This window comes from Hemicordylus capensis, chromosome 1 (assembly GCF_027244095.1).
Source record: "Hemicordylus capensis ecotype Gifberg chromosome 1, rHemCap1.1.pri, whole genome shotgun sequence".
Classification (NCBI taxonomy): domain Eukaryota; kingdom Metazoa; phylum Chordata; class Lepidosauria; order Squamata; family Cordylidae; genus Hemicordylus; species Hemicordylus capensis.
The window spans coordinates 74950915-74967354 of NC_069657.1; the positions used below are offsets into that span (position 1 = coordinate 74950915).

General features: G+C 44.9%; 1 protein-coding gene across 4 annotated transcripts in view; it reads right to left on the reverse strand.

Moving 5' to 3' along the window:
- Positions 1-9444: 9444 nt before the first annotated feature.
- Positions 9445-16440, reverse strand: part of UBR1 (ubiquitin protein ligase E3 component n-recognin 1) — a 183595-nt gene continuing 176599 nt past the window's right edge. For all 4 annotated transcript variants that reach the window (XM_053271283.1, XM_053271299.1, XM_053271291.1 and 1 more), the window contains 3 exons: positions 14879-15049; positions 13121-13222; positions 9445-12685 (listed from right to left, as the gene is read on the reverse strand). In XM_053271283.1, coding sequence (XP_053127258.1) covers positions 12544-12685; positions 13121-13222; positions 14879-15049 — 415 coding nt within the window. In that variant the 3' untranslated portion in view covers positions 9445-12543. The remainder of the gene's footprint in view (positions 12686-13120; positions 13223-14878; positions 15050-16440) is intronic.

The window sequence follows — 16440 nt, forward strand, 5'->3', positions numbered from 1 at the left end:
TTAGTAAGAGTAATACATTTTTTAAAGTCACAATTCTTGAAACTTATCCATTGCAATCATGATCAGTGCAGTCTTCAGAGAGATTTTAACAGGGACACTATTGTCTAAAACTACTTGCCTTTGGGGAAAGCATTCCATGCAGTTGCTGAAAGGTTCACGGTTACTGAAGGCCCCTTAAGCATAAACAGTAATTAATGTAGGATTTGCACAAGTCTATACCTCACTCAGTGTCTTCTCACTTGATGACATGCAGCTGAGCAAGGGAACTGCCTATTTAAAATATTGCTGTCAGAGGTGATGTCAGGTGATATAAAAGCTCTTTCTGTGGTGTCTGTTCTGTTATATCACAGACATAGTTTCACCATTTCTTGCAGCAACGAACTGCAACACTTCTAAGCAATTAGCGTGTATGTATAAACTCACCTTCAAGGCAACTTTAGCTATTGGGGGGCGGGTGGAGTGGGGCTCAGATACTGCAGCTGAAATCAAGGCTTGTAATGCCTATTTGTTCATGCCCCCCCCCCCCCAAACAAGCAACATCCATGTTGGGTCTGCTGTGACATAATTGCTGTTTTTTTCTTGGAGGTCTGGTAAATATAGCCACATAATAGTGCAGCGGGGAAATTACTTGACTAGCAAGCCAGAGGTTGCCGGTTCGAATCCCTGCTGGTATGTTTCCCAGACTATGAGAAAAACCTATATCGGGCAGCAGTGATATAGGAAGATGCTGAAAGGCAAAGTGTGTAGGAGATGGCAATGGTAAACCCCTCCTGTATTCTACGAAAGACAACCGCAGGGCTCTGTGGTCACCAGGCGTCCACACTGACTTTAATTCCAAGTATGAAGGGTTAAGTTTCCTGCAGTAATCTGACCAAACACAACAATGATTTGGAAAAACCCAGAAGGTACAAGTGGTGTATAGTACTACTGTGCAAAAGCCTTAAAAAAGCACACCTGAAAAAATCTGTGTGCATGTACCTAAGGAGAAGTGGTAACAGAAAGCTTGGGTAGATCCAAGGAGAAAAGAACAACTGCTCAGTGAGAAATCCATTGTTGTGTGTTAGGTAGTGATGTTCACGGACCAGTCCGGAGGCCATTCTAAAGGCCTCCAGACCGGTCCAGAGATTAAAAGTTGCTAGCAACAAAAGCTTGGTGTGCGATTGCTAGTTCTAGCAAGTTCTACTTTATCTCATACTAGTAACTTTAAGCCCGTTAAATTAACGAGCGCTAGTAGACCTTTGGGGCCAGCTAACTCCGCCTCCTCTGGCCAGGGCCGTGGCTCCGCCGCCGCCTCGGCCGCACCGTGTCCTCCTCCACCCGGCCGGGCCCACCGCCTCCTCTGGCCGAGAGTGGGGTCCCTTTTCCGAGAGTACTGCCCCACTCTCCCTCCCTCCCTTCTGCCCCACACTCTTGCCTCTCTTCCCCTCCCTCCCACCCCACTCCCTTTTGCCCTCCCTCCCCCTCCCACCCCTCTCTCTCACCCTCCCCTCCCTGTCAGCCTCCTGCCCCAGTCCCTCCTGCCCTCCCACCGCCCAACTCCCTCTTGCCCTTCCCTTCCCTTCCCCTCTCCCTGCCCCACTCCCTCTCGCCCTTCCCCCCACCCTACTCCCTCTTGCCCTTCTCCCCCCTCCCTGCCCCACTCTCTCGCCCTTCCCCCTCCCCTGCCCCACTCCCTCTTGCCCTTCCTCCTCCCCCTGCCCCACTCCCTCTTGTCCTTCCACCTCCCCCCTGACCCACTCCCTCTTGCCCTTTCCCCTCCCTCACTCCCTCTTGCCCCTCCCCCTGCCCCACTCCCTCTTGCCCCTCCCCCTGCCCCTCTCCCTCTTGCCCCTCCCCCTGCCCCTCTCCCTCTTGCCCCTCTCCCTCCTCCTGCCCCACTCTCTCTTTCCCCTCCCCTCCCCCCTCCCCCTGCCCCACTCCTCTTTAGCCCATTATATTAATGGGCTCGTTCTTTGGGGCTGGCTGTTCCCTTCTCTCTCCTGCCCCACTCTCCCTCCCTCCCTTCTGCCCCACACTCTTGCCTCTCTTCCCCTCCCTCCCAACCCACTCCCTTTTGCCCTCCCTCCCCCTCCCACCCCTCTCTCTCACCCTCCCCTCCTTGTCAGCCTCCTGCCCCAGTCCCTCCTGCCCTCCCACCGCCCCACTCCCTCTTGCCCTTCCCTTCCCCTCCCCCTGCCCCACTCCCTCTTGCCCTTCCCACTCCCCCTCTTGCCCTTCCCCCCATCCTACTCCCTCTTGCCCTTCTCCCCCCTCCCTGCCCCACTCTCTCGCCCTTCCCCCTCCCCCTGCCCCACTCCCTCTTGCCCTTCCTCCTCCCCCCTGCCCCACTCCCTCTTGCCTTTCCCCCTCCCCCCTGACCCACTCCCTCTTGTCCTTCCACCTCCCCCCTGACCCACTCCCTCTTGCCCTTTCCCCTCCCCCACTCCCTCTTGCCCTTCCCCTTCCCCCACTCCCTCTTGCCCCTCCCCCTGCCCCTCTCCCTCTTGCCCCTCTCCCTCCTCCTGCCCCACTCTCTTTCCCCTCCCCTCCCCCCTCCCCCTGCCCCACTCCTCTTTAGCCCATTATATTAATGGGCTCGTTCTTTGGGGCTGGCTGTTCCCTTCTCTCTCCTGCCCCACTCTCCCTCCCTCCCTTCTGCCCCACACTCTTGCCTCTCTTCCCCTCCCTCCCAACCCACTCCCTTTTGCCCTCCCTCCCCCTCCCACCCCTCTCTCTCACCCTCCCCTCCCTGTCAGCCTCCTGCCCCAGTCCCTCCTGCTCTCCCCACTCCCTCTTGCCCTTCCCCTCCCCTCCCCCTCTCACCCTTTCCCCTCCCCCTGCCCCACTCCCTCTTGCCCTTACCCCTCCCCCCTGCCCAGAAGAGTCGTGCGCTCCGGGCCCCACTGCCGCCATTCCCCCTGCCGCTGCCGCCAGCCTCTGTGCCGCCGCCAACCTCCCCGGCCGGGCCAGGGCCCCCGCCACCGTCGGCCTCCCCTTTCTGGGCCAGGCCGGCTGCCGCCGCCTGTGGCCTCCGCGGCCGGGCTGGGCCTGCCGCTGCCTCTGTCCCCCCACACCAGACTCCGGCCGGGCAGCTGCCGGCCTCCGCTTCCTTTTTTTGCCGGTCTCCGCTTCGCCGCTGGCCTCTGCGGCTGGGCCAGGCCCTTCATCGCCTGCCTCCGCCGGCCTCTGCGGCCCGGCCGGGCCCTTCCCCGCCGCCCTCCGCGCCGCCGCCAGCCTCTGCAGCCAGGCTGGGCTCTTCGCCGCCGGCCTCCACGCCGCCGCCGGCCTCTGCGGCTGGGCCGGGCCTTTTGCCGCCGGCCTCCGCGCCACCGCTGGCCTCCGCGGCCAAGCCAGGCCTTTTGCCGTCGGCCTCCACGCTGCTGCCGGCCTCCGCAGCCGGGCCGGGCCCTCCGCGCTGCCGCAGGCACCAACATGGCGGCCGACATCTGCATCCGTGTCTCCCTCGGCGTGTTCTGCGCACGCGCACCACGCACGCCCAGAACACCCGTCAGAGACACGGACGCAGACACCAACCATCGTCTGAGACACGGACGCAGACACCAAGGATCTTATTATATAAAGATAGGATACTGAGATTAAAACACATTCCATGCTTGCGCACTGTGTACTAGTCAGAAGCAATTATTAACTCTAAAGTTTCCAAAATGTGCTCCTAAGTGTGATTTTCCCCAACCCAGCCACCCCTCCAAGAGATCTAGCTTGTGAGCTGCTCCAACTCTCCCAAACAGACATTTATTTCTGCTTGTATCAGATCTCTCTTCAAGGAGAGAAAAAGCTTCTGTTTGGCACAGCTGACATCATCTGTTCTAGTTAGCAATGCATTATTTGAAACTAATTATGCTTTTAGCTGCTTAAGCAAAATATCTTCTAACACTACCATAAGAGGATGGAAACAGCACCTGTTGATACTGGGCCTGTACTTCAGCTGCACAACAGCCAGAAATTAAACTGGTGAAGTTCCCATCTCCAAATGCTCAGAGAAGCTACAACTAATGGGTTTCTGCCTGTCATCCAACTAAGAGCTTCAGGCATGATAGTACAAAGTAAGGTTTCAACTATAAAAATCACCACACAGAAGAGAACATTAGTAATAACTCTGGATAGAAGTACTTAAAGACAAATATGTAGAAATATGCGATACCACTTTCTAATGACATGAGTCTGAAAGGTATTGGGGCAAATTTGGGTTTAGTCATTCAGATCTTGCTGCTGTCACATCCAGTTTCAAACTCTTGTTAGTTTATTTGTCGTTTTCTTCCCACCTGCCCTCCGTCCCATTTTCAGAAATCCCACAGCCCCGCTTGCCCCCACAATGGAGCCAAGCTTGACCAAGGCCTATGTGACTGAGCCTGTTTCCCTATTTACCTCAGAGACATGATTTAATTTTAAATCATTCAAGTGTAATAAAGGTTGTCCCTTATTTTCAAACAATTTCTCATTATCTGGGGGAGGGGCAGATTTTGCCAGTCCTAATACAAATAAAGGCAAACAACACCCCCCCACCTGCCCCCTGCCGCTGCCCTTACTGGCACATCATGCAAGAAGGGCAAGATTTGGGGGAGAGGAGGGTTTTTTTAGTTCTAGAATCACTTCTAATACTAACCTCGTGGCCTTCCCTCCTCTCATTTCCGCTCCTATGTGATCTTCGTTGCTAGCAGACAAACATGCTGTCATGCAGGAATGTACAAATCACAGACTTCCTGAATTTCCTTTCACAAATTCTTCTAAATTATTTTAAGGAATCAGTGCAAACCAAGTCAAAGACAAGACTGATTGAGGCTCAACCAATGAGCGTGCATTTTTACTCTGCCAGGAAAATGTGAATCTTTAAACACGTTTTTGAAAACTACTTCATCCCATCCCATGCCATCCCATCCATTACTTACATCATAATGTACATGGGTGAAACAAGCAGTTATCTGTTGGGGGAGAATGTACATAATTCTAAACTATCCAATCTGACTGACTTTGTTGGGGCTTAACCTCTTTCAGACTGCTCCCAAAAGGGCTAAGTAATAGCCCCAAGCAGTGGTGCTCTTACCCCTGGACCTTTGGGCCGAAGTCCAGGGCTTTGACAGCCTTTGCCCCCCCCCCAATCCTCTTTAGTCTGTCCGGGGTGGTGTGTTCACCTGGCTGAGCATGATGATGTTTAATTTGTGGGGGCGGCGGGAGGCCTCCAAAGGCCTTTAGGTCCAAACTCCAAAATTACCTAGGTGCACCACTTGCCGCAGCCACTTTAAGTGGTGCAGTGGGGAAATGCTTGACTAGGCAAGCAGAAGGTTGCCGGTTCAAATCCCTGCTGGTACTATATCAGGCAGCAGTGATATAGGAAGATGCTGAAAGGCATCATCTCATACTGCGTGGGAGGAGGCAATGGTACCCCTCCCCCCGTATTCTACCGAAGAAAACCACAGGGCTCTGTGGGTGCCAGGAGTTGAAATCAACTTGATGACACACTTTACCTTTTTACCTCTTGCCCCAAGAAAGCATTTTGTGGGGCCTTGCACCCCCTAAGCATCCTAGCAGCTGCTCATAAGACTAGAGCTTTTGGAAATGCCATAACTAGTTTAACAACTTTAGGTGGTCAATCCTTTTATAACTTATCACTCAAATGTTTTGACACAGGCTCTTGGACTATAAACAATTCTGTTTCAAGTGTAATGCCTATTCCATTAGTTATGGACTGTTAACTCTCAGGGAGCAGGGCAGGAGTGGTGGAGATATGAAATGGACAGGTGGGAAAAGCCAGGTGGGTAGTTAGAGAAGCGCGTGGAAGGAGGAAATGACCTCTGAGTAAGCCTGCCCAAGGTCTGTAGCGTCCTTTCACCGCCCCCATCCTCTTATCTGTCAAGCAGAGCAATTCCCTCACACTTCTTCAGGATTACTTCAGTTGACAGTCTTTGCTGTCCATCCTCCATTTTCAGAATGCTGACACAGAAACTGGACTTGATTTCTGCTTTAAGGCCCATTGACTTGAATGAAGTGGACCACTTTAATTACACCTATTTTATATATTTAAAAAAACACTGAGATAATCTCAGTGAAATGCCTATTTACAATGCCCTCATTCCACAATTCTCAGCTTGCTAATTTATCTTTCCTATCTCTTGTATCTTGGGGAGGTTGGGAGATTGAGGAGAACTCCACAGGTCAGTAGGGATGCGCAAACTGGTTCGGAGGCCCTTTTACAGACCTGCGAACAGGTTCAAATACCCTGCAGTTTGAAGGCGGGGGGGGGCAACTTTAAGGGTGGGGGAGGGTGCACTGCCCCGTTTCCCCTGCAGGTGCTTACTTAAAAACTGGTCCGGTGGGGTGGCAGCGTACCTCCCTGCTGCCTCATCTGCTCCTTAGACTAGAAGTGACGCATGCTCCCAGGTTACTTCTGTCTAAGGAGTGGATGGGGCGGCAGGGAGGTACGCTGCCACCTCACCAGACCAGTTTTTAAGTGCGGCGGGGAGGGCAAGTACAGCAGAGGGGGAAAGCGTGGCAGGGGGAAAGTGCGGCGAGGGGGAGTGCACCCTCCCCCACCCTTAAAGTTATGTGTCCCCCCACCCTTGAACTGGCTCCTGCTGGTTCCGTGCACATCCCTACAAGTCAGTTTTCTTCACTATTTTTCAAGCAGGGGCCACTTTGGCATAAAATTTCCAATATGAGAGTAATTTCTTCACTCCACATAATGCTGTGCTTTCTCCACCACTGGGGTTTATGTGTCTGTAAGAACAACAGAGCTCTGTAAAGCCCCAGTGCCATCTTGAAAGGCACACACAGAACAAAGTGTAGTCCTTCTCAGCACCTTCCCCAGAGAGTTCTATGCAAAAGTATTGGGAAGGAGTTTACCACTTTCCAGCAGCATTCAATGTTCATCTTGAAAAATACTCGTGTACATACTATATTATACTACGATGATGACTGTAAGACTCTACTATAATGCAGAATATACTAAGAAATGTAAAAGTAATGCAGTTCACTGCATTATATTATATAGTGTTAATTATACTAAATGTGACATTGGAAAGAGTATTGAATTGCAGTGAATTGTAATGATACATTTTCTTTCAGAAACTATGCAAGTTAGATAAATTTACTACACTAAATTTAGCAAATTATGTAATTCTATGTAAATTAGAATCGAGGCTATTTCATTTTGGCTCCAGTTCCACGAAGCTGGAAAATTGGAGTTTGGCTGATGCTTTAACATACCTGCCACATGATCAGGAATGATGTTGTGCAATGTCACACATTGCCTTCAATGCATCCACATAGGCAATGTGGGGGCATTTTTGCTGGTGCCAGGCACTATATCCTCCCCATCTTGAGCTGGGCCTCAAAGACTAAGGAAAAGTGTTGGTGCCTGGAGCACAAGTTATTAGCAAGCACAATTTGTGACACTGCACAACATCATTCCTCATCACATGGCACATAAGAACAGCCCTGCTGGATCAGGACCAAGGCCCATCTAGTCCAACATCCCATTTCATACAGTGGCCCACCAGATGCCACAGGAAGCTAACAGGCAAGAACTGGGGGCCTGCCCTCTCTCCTGCTGTTACTCCCCTGCAACTGGTACTCAGGCATCCTGCCTCTAAGCCTGGAGATGCCCTATAGTCCTCCACTGAGAGACCTCTCCCCCATGAAGTTATTCAAACCTCTCTTAAAGCCATTGCTGGCTATCACCACATCTTGTGGCAGAGAATTCCACAAGTTGATTATGCGTTGTGTGAAAAAGTACCTCCATTTGCTGGTCCTAAATTTCCTGACAATCAATTTCATGGGATGACCCCTGGTTCTAGTGTTATGTGAAGAGAAGAATTTCTTTGTGTTCACTTTCTCCACATCATGCATGATTTTATAAACATCTATCATGACTCTCCGGTTGTCTTTTTTCTAAACTAAATAGCCTCAGGTGTTGTGGCCTTACATCATAAGGAAGGTACTCTAGCCTCCTGAGCATCTTGGTTGTCCTCTTCTGCACCTTTTCCATTCTACAATGTCCTTTTTTAGATGTAGTGACCAGAATTGTATGCAAGAATTGATGCAGTATCCTACACATCTGTAAAGGCATCAAGTTTCCCAGCTTTGTGAAGCTTGAGCCAAAGGAGAGGAGAGCTGGTTTTGTGGTAGCAAGCATGACTGTCCCTTTAGCTAAGCAGGGTCTGCCCTATTTGCATATGAATGGGAGACTACAAGTGTGAGCACTGTAAGATATTCCCCTCAGGGGATGGAGCCGCACCAGGAAGAGCAGGTGGTTTCGGCTGAGAGAGATTCCTGCCTGCAACCTTGGAGAAGCTGCTGCCAGTCTGTGAAGACAATACTGAGCTAGACCGACCAATGGTCTGATTCAGTATATGGCAGCTTCCTATGTCCCAAAATGAGATAGCCTTAACTCTGGTCTTAAATCAGTTTATTTGACCTATAGCTTTGTGTATATTTAGGAGCCACCTAATGGCGCTGTGGGACTTGCTTAGAGAGCAGGAGGCTGTTGGTTTGAATCCCTGCTGGTGTGTTTCTCAGAATATGGGAAACTCCTATATTGGGCAGCAGTAATATAGGAAGGTGCTGAAAGGCATCATCTCATACTGCATGGGAGAAGGCAATGGTAAACCACTCCTGTATTCTACCAAGAAAACCCCATGGCTCTGGGGTCACCAGGAGTCAAAATCGACTTGATGGCACCACCTTTCCTTTCGTGTATATTGCAGATGGCAACAGTGGCAGTTGCTGGTGCTGTAGCCCCAACTGTCATTTATGCCGATAATATATTGTGTTATTACAGTCATTGTTGCAATGGTACTGCTCCTGGCATTGTGCTTCTGTAGTCACCACACTTCCATTGAATCAATAACCTTCAGCACAAATTTATCTTGGAAGTCATAATGGATGAGCAATGAAAAACACAAAGTGGCAGGTGAGCATATTACACAACATGCTATAAACCAGGGTTTCTCAATGTGTGGGTCCCCAGATGTTATTGGACTTAAGCTCTTAGTGGCCTTTGGTTGGGAATTATGCCCTAGTGGCCTTTGGTTGGGAATTATGGGAGCTGAAGACCAATTACATCTGGGGACCCATCCGTTGAGAATCTCTGCTATAAACTATGTGAAAATGGAAGAGAGTTTAACTTCTTACGCTTAAATTACTGTACAATATGGAGTCTCACTAGATTTGTCAATGAGATTCTTTGGCCTTGTTTCATGAGCATGAACACATTATATAAATTTAAGAAACATTATGGTCCACATCAGTGTCAGTACATTCAACAAAGCTCTGTACTGAAAAAGGAGAAAAGGTGAAAGGAAAAAGCCCTTCTAAATGCAATCTGAGGATACAAAGCACATACTGCAACATACTGGCTAAGAATTTATTAGTTATCTCTGTGCTTTCCTTGCTAGTTATTATTAAGTACATTGTCCTAGAAGTGAAATTTTAAAATGAAAATTCACAATGTATGAGAAGTTACTTTATTTCCTTTTTAAATATTCATATACAAGGTATTTTAAAAGGATGAGAACATTATACAAGGCTCAAATTTACATTTTTGAAATTAAAGGATACCAATATATGCATGTATGTAAATAAAATTCTACTCTTTATAATTCAGATCAGTGGCATTTGTACTGTGTGTTCACTAAATACAGATTATATTCACAGATAACCAAACTGCATAGCAATTCATGAAATGAAAAGTGACCAACTCATTCTCATCTGTACATAAGCTTTTGCTTAAAAAAAGTCCAAACATACAACAGAAGCCAGTTTGATTATTTCCCTTCAACTTTTCCTCAAATTAGGATGTGAGCAAGAAACTGACATTTGCTCTAAGTTTTATTATTTGACTCTAGGCTAGACTTCCAGATGTCTGTCTATCTTTAAATGAAAAGAAACTGTGTGAACAGCTGCTGTGCACATAATTTTCCAGTCCAACCCTGCAAGCATATAGCCCTTAAAAAGCAACTGGAATCCTACCAGTCAACTATTTGGGGAAGGGAGGGGACTCATTTAGGCTTCCCAAGTTTTCCCTTTCCTTTAGTCAGCTGACCAGTATCTTTTTATTTTCCCTTAAATGGCTACATATGCTCACACCCACCTGCTGCACTCTCATACTATTGAATTGCTTCAGCAAATGGTAACATTCATATGCAGCTGAAGTGATCTTATTGGGTTCAATCAAGACAAAGTTAAGTATTTTAAATTCTGAATTATTCTAGAGTAAGAGCAAAGAATGTGCTTAACTCTGATTGGAATTAGGGACTCAAGTGCTGGTTGAATTATGCCCATCACTTTCAAAATCCAATTCACGACCTGCTTGAGGCTACACTGTGCAAGTAGCACTCATCCTCCTCTGCACTGGGCATCTTGTTTCCCAGTCTCTCTTTCTCCAGCTATTACAAAAATGTTGTGCTAGGTATTTGATAGACCAATATTTCCATGTAGGAGAACAATTTCCATGCAGATTGGAACCATCCACGCCAGAAAGACAGTGCAGGCTGCCTCAAAGGAATTGGAAATCTTCCCACAACAAGACTGAGCTACTAGAATATGCCAAAACTATTGCAACAGCACAAGTCCATGTGTGGTTCCCATGTTAAATCCAAAAGTATGAAAGTGTTAACAAATGTATGGCTAATCAAAAGGTGGCACAGTAGGTAAATATGGTTAACACCCACCTACCCTGAAGGATGAACTTTGTCTAGTCTCTGATTAACATGCAAGGTTACTGGAACACCTTCATTCTAAGCACAGCACATACATCTCCAGAGCAATTGTGGGTTTTGTTTGTCTGTTTTACAGCCAGCTTATCTATGTATTGCCAAATGTTTGTATGCATGGAAATTTGCCATTAAAAAACAGAACCAAAACAGAAAAAAGTTCAGGCATATAGTGAGATCTTCATGGCAATATTCTGAGCAGAGTCACTGAAGCCTGTTTGCACTGCACAGGGAAACAAACGGAAAAATAAGCAAAGGTTCTGTAGGAATTATTTGAATATTGAAACATAATTAACATTCTAATTGAACCATTCTGATAACTCCTCCTCAATGCATTGGTGTGAAGGAGGATATTAAGTGTGAAATTATGTCTTCTGATTTTACTACTTATATTGTTTTTGCTAATTGGGAAATGGTTTTTTTTAATTAAAAAAAAGCACTTGCACACATACAAACCCACACATTTCTTATCTTCTCTTATAAACATACACAAATTATTCCAGAAAGGAAATAGAAAAGCCAGAACACACTGAAAAAATCATCTGGATAGTTTAACCTTTAAGGGAGGGGAAACAAGGTAATTTCCCAGAAGGTAAAACAAAAAGGCATATTTAATTTTTTATTTTTTTTAAAAAAACTATCCTCTTATCACATTCTCCCTCTAACATGATTATGGCTACAATCAACATGTAAGGAAGAAAGCTTCTGAAACATTTCAGTGTCAGTTCTTATAGGTCATTAGATATTGCAAACAATCTACCCCATGTGATCAGACAACATGAAGTTTACTGAAGTCTCCAAGGAACCAAAACATATGACTAAAAGAAAAGCCCTTTGTATATATACTAAACTAGCTTTCATCTTAAGTTGCCTCCAGGTGCTATTAACTACTGGAAAGCAGAGGAATATTTAAACAGACTGTTTTACTGCAGCCTGTGCAGGTTCACTTGGTAAACAAGGTATCATTGGTGTAGCTAAAATTTGGCTGTCATTGCCAGATGATGGCAATGGATAGACAAATACCTGGACTTCAAATGAAGATACAAAACAGAAATGGAAGAAAAGAACCACATTATACAGAGTAATGATCTGGCTATGCCAAAAGCAAAGCATTGGAATTCTGATCCGTCAAAGCCATCTGAAGGCTTTTCTGTTGGTTAAAGGAGTTAAGACTCCTATTTTCCTTCTCAAAACAATCCTCAGTACATTACAAGATCCTCTATAGGGTTTATTCTGCACAGTGCACTTCTCATTTATCCTGCTTCACTCTCTGAGTGTGCTATGGATTACTGATGCCTGGTAACAGTGCTCTCCCTAAGAGTAAGTCAGAGACCATGGCTACTTTTGAGAGCTGCTATACTGAAAGACAGACAGAGACGTGAATAAAGAGGGATTACATAAATCAAAATACACTACTTTCATATCCAAATGCACTGAAATAACTGAAGTGAAGTGGTCATGTCAACTCATATACACATGATGAGAAGTGTTACTTGCTCCTTTTATTTGCATTACATATGCCGTTTCTTTTATAGCATGTAAGGATGACACAAGGCAGTTGGAGCATCTGCTTTACTTACACAAAGAGCTGATTCGGGTGGAAAAATAACCACACCAAAACATCCACCGACCACCACACTTGTCATTCTGCTTGTTCTGCAATCACATTTAGGAGACTATGCACATCTCTAAGGAAATCTGAACTGACAAGGACTGTTTAGCTTTAATATACGATGTTGGGCTAGGCATTTCTCATCAGAAGCAAGCAGCTTATTTCTCATTTTATGACTTCTCAGGAGCCTCAATCATGGCAATCCAATCTAGAAGAAGCTGGAACTCAAAGCAGGTTCCAGTTGAATCCAAGGAAGATCGGAGTTGTTTCCTGGTTCCGAGCAATCTCCTCCATGATGCAGTGCTGCTGCCATAGCAAGTGAAGTTTCCGGTACCGCCCGTGACATAAATGCAGAGGGTTGCCTCTTCTTTGAAAGAAAAACAAAAATGCAGTATTTGGTTTAACACACATTGAAAAGTACTTTTGAACTCTGTTTCATTCTGACTTACTCAAAATCGGTCTATGTGTAGCTACTAGAGTTAACTCACAGTTAAGTCAAATAAATGTTAGATAATGTTGCCAGTCACCAGTCTTGACACAGAACTTTCACTAGCAACAAACGCCTCTGCTGCAGGGCAAACAAGCAACAAGGTAGTAGCACTGTTACTGTGAAAAAGGAAAATGGAAAGAGCAGCCCAAAGGAATTAAAATGGTTATTGAGAAATATCAATAGAAGGATGTTAGCTAGATCTGTTTGTCATTTGATAACAGTAACACAAAGAAGATGGAGAAAGAACACATGAAGATGGAGAAAGCAACAAGACAGAGTTTCCTAGGAGATAAAAAGCAAATATCAACTTACGACAGATTTGGATCAGTTTCTCCATATTCATCTAGGTATGGTGCAGGATAGAAACAGCCCCTGGTTTTACCTCCTATCAGGACAATTTTGCAGTCCCTGATTCTGAAAAAGTTAAAAAGAAAGCTTCAGGGAGGGCAGTGATCTTCAAGTGATCTCAATACACATACTATCAAGAATAAACAGTTTACTGAAATTAATGTATTTAAGTGGCTACTATCAAATCAAGGAAGCAATTATAAGGCATACATATTATAAAGTCAGTCTCCTGAAAGTGGGCCTTACTTCTGAGTAAATGTTCAAAATCAGGCTTCAAATGAGCAGTGCTGGTCACTACCACCAGTGCCCTCTGTTGTAATCTTAATTAGGAGATTACAACAGACTACCAGTATATTGAGCAACTTTCCAGACTACCAGTATGTTGAGCAACCAATGCATATTACTATGTAGGAGTCACATATTATTTATATATTCATTTACTAATTTACCATCTGATATATACATCTTTAGAAGAAAAATAATCCAATTTAAACACAACACAATATGAAACACAAACATAAAACAGCGTAAACACAATTAAAACAATTTCATGCAATAAGAAGTTAAAACAATCTCATAAGATAAAACCAACCGTTTAAAATTAATTTCAGTTAAAAACCTGAGAAAACAGGTGTCTTGAGTGTTGTCCTAAAAACAAGCTTTCTTCCTCCGAGAAAGCTCTTCTATTCTGGGAATCAGATTTCCCCTACACTCAAATTATAATATATTGCAAAAGGAAAATGTGATTCTTTCTGAGTTAAGAAGGGTTAGGAGTGTCAGATTGCTACCCAAGAGTGTTTGCTGGAATGTGACTGCACAAGCAGCTCCAGGAAAGTATCTATATTTTTGCTGATAATACAGCTCTTGACCTTTATTGTGTGTGTCCTTTAGAGGGCACTTATGCAAACAAAAAGGCGATTTCCCCCCTGTAGCAATGCTCTGTCATTTGTAGCAGAGAACAAAGCTCTGCCTAGTAACGTTCTGCTACAGCAGAAAACAGGCTATCCCCTAAGTCAACAATTATTTGTCAATTGTGAATATCAGGATGTTCTGCTATTGGGGTTGGACTGGGTAGTGGAAGTATAGTGTGAAAAGGAAAATTTATGTCCTTAATGACCAGCAAACTAATTTTGAGACATGGTGCGAGGAAATTAAAAAAAGGAATAGACACAGGCCTCCATAGCAAGACCAATAATCAATTCATTATTTTATTACTACTTAAAAAGTAAAGTGTGCCGTAGAGTCAGTGTCATCTCCTGGCGACCACAGAACTCTGTGGTTGTCTTTGGTAGAATGCAGGAGGGGTTTACCATTGCCTTCTCCTGCGCAGTATGAGATGATGCCTTTCAGCATCTTCTTATATCGCTGCTGCCAGATATAGGTGTTTCCCATAGTCTGGGAAACATACAGGGGTGGATTCGAACCGGCAACCTCTGGCTTGCAAAGTCAAGTCATTTCCCCGATGTGCCATTAGGTAGGGCATATTACTACTTAGGATGCTCTAATCCTAAAGGAAGTTGTTTCTAAGAAATATCAGTTCTGCTATTTCAAGTTGTAGCATGGGAAGCAGACAAACCAGAATAAATGTCTATCCATTTGTATCTAATTTACAATCTAGAAGAAAAGCATGTACATTTGGCACATCACCCTCCCAACGCACCCACTATTAAGTTTAATAATAAACTTAATTTTATAATATTTATATTCTAGCCTGTCACCTACTTTAGAAAAATGCACACGCCAGCACCACAATGAACAGCATGTGAATTGCAGGCTCCCAGCTCCTCTCCATTTATCAAGTTCTGACAGCAGGTGTTTTGAGAACATAACATCATTCCACAGAACAAACACAACATTGGGTACTTGGGCTCATCATCAGAGGATCGAGGGCACCTGTAGCAGTAAAAGTAGTTACAGAGTAAAAGTTAAGAACCAACAAAAAGATTAGGAGCACTTTGAGTTAGCCAAAAGATTTGCAACCAAAAAGCCTGCCTCATCACCAGCATTCAGCATTCAGACTTATTTAGAAACTAGATGGTAAAGAGACTATTCAGAAGCTTTGCAAATATAGAACAGCTGGCACATACACAAACTTTCTAACCTGAACTGGAAGTTAGTTTTACACTTAAGTTAAATGGCAGTTTTATGCCTAATCATCCTTTAAATTTATTTCCTATAATATGTACTTGGGAGACATGATTTCAGATTCTAACCAGCCACAGACTGCAACTGTGGCCTTGAACATGTATCTTAAATTGGTTGAGGGCTCAGTTGGGTAGAACTGATACATTAAAAACAGTGATTACAGAAATCTCCTTCAGGCTTTGAGAGAAAAAATGAAAACAGCAATAAACACTGCAAATTCTGAATATAAAACAGTATTAATACTGTTAACATCAGTAATAACTGCAACAACAATAATTACAGTAAGTAATAACTGTTAACTATTAACACGTGTTAACATCTTTTCCCAACAAGAACTGTATTAATGTAATAAACTTCTATAGTTTACTTTATATAACTATAAACTATAGTTTAGTTTGTGTATGATACACAATATTTAAATACACAAAATGTAAAATGTTACCTAGTTATTTAAAAACAAACTCACTTGTACAGCTTCAGCTGGACTCTGGGACTCCCTATCATATCATATCCTAACCTTATTGGCAGTACTGTACTATGTGCCGCACACTCACTCACCTGTCATTGGCATTTGAAAAAGCAAAAGCAAAAAGAAAACCAACTCAGACAGAATACCAGGTACTCCGAATCAATTTTTACAACATAATTGTGTTTTAATAATGCAGTTAAGAGCAAGAGCAGTATGGCATTCCTAGTCAACCTGCATGCTGTTATCAACTTTGCTCCATTGGAGCATGTGCAGTCAAAGTTCTTACGAGCAGCCCTTCAAGTTCCAAGATGTGTCTCTAACGCCACCCTGCGACTGGAGACAAACTTGATGAAAGTGGAGGCAAGGGTCTAGATTACATACTTAACTATTGGCTTAGACTATCTTTCTGTCCCTTAGGTCTTGCCCCAATTCTGAACGATTACTTCCAGTCCTGCTGGAAACAATCAATTATGGCTAAAACATTGCCCCCAGGCCTATCCCCAACCCTCTTAGTTAACATGGGCTACGATTCGGCCAAGGCCCTCATCAAACAGTGCATTACCACATAGAGCAGCAATCTGATATAGGCAGGGCCCCAAACTTCCTCACTGGTGAAGGATTCCGGTATTCCGCCTCTCCTGTGGCATACCTAACACAATTGGAAGCCCCA